General features: G+C 39.4%; 1 protein-coding gene across 1 annotated transcript in view; it reads left to right on the forward strand.

The window, feature by feature from the left end:
* The window catches only part of LOC104618441 (Wilms tumor protein homolog), a 23,292-nt gene that overhangs the window by 6,015 nt on the left and 12,633 nt on the right, over positions 1 to 4,644 (forward strand). The window contains exons 2-3 of the mRNA XM_010284030.1: positions 2,698 to 2,800; positions 4,175 to 4,325. Of these exons, the coding sequence (XP_010282332.1) occupies positions 2,698 to 2,800; positions 4,175 to 4,325 (254 nt within the window). The remainder of the gene's footprint in view (positions 1 to 2,697; positions 2,801 to 4,174; positions 4,326 to 4,644) is intronic.

Below are 4,644 nucleotides of genomic sequence, written 5' to 3' on the forward strand. Positions count from 1 at the left end.
TTTCTCCACTGACCGGAAGGAATATTCACCTGTTAACTTCTATCTCCCTGAAGGTCAGATTATTCCGTAGTGCTTCATAGCGAATAAATAGTATTTTAACCAAGAAATCTCACGTGCTCCATTTTACTGTCATCACCCATATGACCGTGCTGAGTACCAGACAACGTTGATGGAAATGGGCCCAATGTAAAGTGGGAACTAGGGTTTCTGGTTATTAGAGCCTCTCTCCTAGGGAGCTGGTTAAGTAGATGGCTGTTCATTACTTAGTATATTATGGGTCAAGAGGCTCAGAAAACAGGTTTTACTCTTCAAGGCTTTGCAGCTGTATGTACAGTTTTAGCGAAGTATATCTAGAAATAATGGGAAGAAATACCAAAAAGGCTGAATGTTGAGGAAGGCTTCCCAAGCGTGCAATAAAAATTGAGATGGAGATCATCTGGAGAATACCTCCCATTCATAGAGCCATTCTCAAGGGCACAGACAGGGTCTTTGTTCTGCTGCTTATTCCTGGGAGGAATTATTTCAGAACTGACTGGTCTTTACAAAAAAGGTCATCACTGAGAGATGAAAACCATGTGAATTTGGAGGGAAAGTTAGGCGGTGTTTTATGGTATATGCTTTTACTGCGTATTCCTGTTCCTCCTTCCAAAGTTTCTGCCCTGGGAATTCTTCTTATCTAACTTTGTGTCTCTTGTTTATTGTGATGTGTAAAGTCGCTAGCACAGGCGTGAATGAGAGGTTACAGGGTTACTCAGGGTGACTAATGCTTAAGTTTATAGTTACCCTTGATTTGCTGCTACGTTGCAGATCAGCAATAGCTTCTACTGCAAACCTTCCTCCTTATAAATGGTAGTTCTTATTTTATTTCTGTTTTAAAATGCACTATTTAATTTGTGATTAACATGGCTATCACCACAGGTTGGGTGCTTTTCAACTTTTTTTTTTTTAACATCTATGGACTTACTACCTTTCAATAGAGAGGAAAATTCAATGCTAGTGGGGAACCTGAACTGAGCAAATGGTCATTTGTTACTTGTATTGGGGAACAAAAGGCCACATCTGGACCCTGAGTAGAGGGGAAGACCCTGTTTAGTTGGACGTGGTACATACCTAGAGAAGAGTTTAATACATTTAAATCAGTTAATGGTATTTTCCTTTATCTGTTATTGCAGATATTAGTGCACATCAGAGGTACTTTCTTGCCAGCACCCTATAACTTATTTCATGATGGTGACCTGTTTGCCACTTAAAATGGAAATAAACAGAGCATACCTTCCTAAAAGGTGTAGCCTTTGATTTGAATAGCCAGGTGGAGCCAGGATTTGAATCTAGTATTTTAAGCAGCAAAGGACTTGACCTAAAGGAACACATCTGCCAGGTGGCAGCCTGCAAGCCGCTATGGGGTTGAGTAATGAGGAATGCGACCCACACTCTGCAGTAAGAGCTGTTCACAAACACTGCTCCGCTCCTGGTTAGCCAGGTTCACAAACCACTTAGACATCTCCCGCATTCCAGTTCCACTGGCTGTTCTGCAAAGCACTTAAGAGGTTTAAAGCTTCCTTGTAATTCTACTCTGCACATGAACTCTGAGTGAAGAGAAAGGAAGGACCAGTGAAATGAGAGTCTGGGCCTCAGGGACCCCTTCAAATTGCTGTTGCAAGCATTTGGCACAGACTGGGATAACAACCTAAGTATCCATCTTTGTCCCTAGCTGTGTGCCCTTGGGCTTTGTTCCGGGCTTTCTAATTTCTAGTGCAGTGTAAAACATGAACACTTACTGTCACCAATGTATATTAATACATGTGGCAATGTACATGCCAGTGTAGCATACTCATTTAAAAATAAAAATTAAAAGGTATTTTCATAATGTTGACATTAAGAAGGTTGCAATCAGGAAACACGGCAAAGTTCCTAAGCGTTCTGGACAGAAGAACATAGGATTTTGCAGAATATAATTAGATAAACATATGGTTGTGACACCCCCAAAACACAACAATTTTACAGATGTTTAAAAATATTGTGATGATGCTGCGTGAGGAATCTGAAAATTTATACCTGGCAAGGATAGGCGGGTTTGGTTTTTTATTTTGTTTTTACAAAGGGTTAATTTGTAGTGCATCCTGCAAGCTGATATGTGGGATAAATAGTTTGGACACTGATTTGTAATCTCTGTTTATGAGTACATGACTGCTATTCTTATAAATGTCATCACTTTCTTGGTAGTATCTGGTAATATCTGAGTCATGAAGTGCTGACAAAAATCCACTGCAGTTAATGCGAAACTTGAGGCATTTTGCTCATTCCAAAAGATATTAGCAATAGCCAGCCTCACATTTAGCTGATAAATAATGTGTACATGTGCGCATGACACAGTTATGCTGCTACGTGGATTTTTTCCTCTTAGCTAAAGTCTTTGTGGAAATACATCAGAGTTCAAATCATGACAATTTTTTTTTTCTGGACTGTCTTAATGGATACTAATAGATGTATGTATGGCGTTAGTGCATTGTGCCAGCGGGAGGAGATCCGTACGAAGGCAGAGCAGGCTTCCTTTGGTGGATTTCATTTGAACTTTGATGCCCTGGCTATAAAAGCGAGCTCTGCATATGTTATCACCGACTTAAGAAATGAAACCTCTCAAGGAGCTGAGTACTGAAAAATATTTCATTTCTGCATTATTCCCCTCTTTATTTACAGCCATACAGCAGGATATGAAAATGAGAACCACAGTGCTCCCATGTTATACAGCTGTGGGGCCCAATACAGAATACACACGCATGGAGTTTTTAGAGGCATACAAGTGAGTATAGTAGGACATTCTTCATAGGGGAGTAAAACTGCTGTCTGTTTATAATGTTCATTTACTACTTCACTGGTATCTATAAATACATCCTTGATTTGTGGTTTCCCTATGTTATCAAGAAATGCTTTACCTAAGTGTCCTGACTTCACTGAAGCCATTGAAGTATAATATAAGATTTCTTTCTGACACAGTCATTTCAAATTGTTTATTTCTTCTTCTAAAACATATCTGTGAGGCAATATTCCGTACCAACTTCTCAGGATGGTCCAAAATATATGATACAGTTTAGAGCTTTTAGCTCCTGTCACTTTGGCCATGTGAAGCTTCCGTGGTTACGACAGACTATGTCTGAGAATTATATACAAGAAAGTATTAGATGACATTTTGCTTTTACCGATTTCTGAAACTTTACTAATTCAAACATATTTCCTTAAAACAAAATATAGTAAGCGGTTGTTTCCTAATGACTAAGCAATTACTGAATATTTGGAAGGAACTTACCATTCATGGGAGTTAATTTCCTCCCTTTCTGAAATAGTTGTATCATCAATAAATACCACTGTAAAAGATATACCTTCTTAAAACTGATGGCAGTCATTAGATAATATTTGTCTCTTCTGTGTTGCTCTGTGTTCTCAACATACATCAGTGTTTTTAGACAGCATCTTTTCTCCTTTTCTGAATAGTTTAACAAGTCATTATTCAGTGGCAAGCTCTCAGAAATAGGCTCGTGAGCCAGCTTTTGTTGAGTGAAAAAAAGTAAGCCCTTCATATTTTTAAGGAAGTTAATTATCTCAGAAGGAGAAGATCATCTTTGATGGAACATTGTGACAGTGGCCAAAATGCATTAAGACTGAACTTTTCACCAGCTCCACCTAGATGGTCTTTCTTGTTTTGTTTTTTACCAGTTTGTATTAACCCGATACATTAATTTCCCTGTCCTTTAACTTCATATGAGTGCTTAAAATAGGGAGGAGAAGGCTACTCTGGCTCGGGCTCTTATCTCTTACACTGGTAAAAGCCTAAAACTATTTCATATGCCAATGAGTGTTCTTCCAGGATTGTGTGATTATACATGGGGTCAGAATGTGGCCCATTTAATCTTGCATATAAATATTGGTGAGAGAATTTAATAAGTAGAGTTCACCGTATTTCACCTTCAAATAATTTTAATGTTCTGCAAAGAACAGCTTAAGGTATACTAAGGTTGTACTTCGTCATTGTAGAATAAAATAAAATTGCCTGTTTTCAGTGTAATATATTTAAGTATCTCTTTGTCCTGGAGAAGTGCCTCTGATTGTTTGTCTTTGAATATGTTAAGTAAAAGCTTGAGAACATACACCTTGTATTAGCAAGTCTCTGTCATTGTAGGATGTCCGACGGGTGCCAGGAGTAGCTCCAACTATTGTCCGATCAGCAAATGAGACAAATGAAAAACGTCCCTTCATGTGTGCGTACCCTGGCTGTAACAAGCGATACTTTAAGTTGTCCCATTTACAGATGCACAGCAGAAAGCACACTGGTAAGTGTCAGCATGGATTGGTATAAATCACGTTGCAGTACTGGACAGCAAAGTGGGTAGGGTGATTTTAAAATAGCATAAGGTGCAAGAAATGATCTGCCAGGTCAGGGACAGCGAGAATCTGTCAGATGAGGTATGTATGTGCTCTGTCATCTGGGCAATCCCTCTTTTGGATGTGGAAGGCTCTCTGAATCTAGTCAAGAAAACCACAGAGCAGCGCTGACAGCAAGTAGATCTCCTCTCTCCCTCTCTTACTGTTATAGGATATCATTCAAGGCTGTGAATCTTTCCCCTCGCCCCCCCCCCCCCCCCCCCCCCC

The sequence above is a fragment of the Phaethon lepturus genome, unplaced genomic scaffold (assembly GCF_000687285.1).
Source record: "Phaethon lepturus isolate BGI_N335 unplaced genomic scaffold, ASM68728v1 scaffold9193, whole genome shotgun sequence".
NCBI classification, from domain to species: Eukaryota; Metazoa; Chordata; class Aves; order Phaethontiformes; family Phaethontidae; genus Phaethon; species Phaethon lepturus.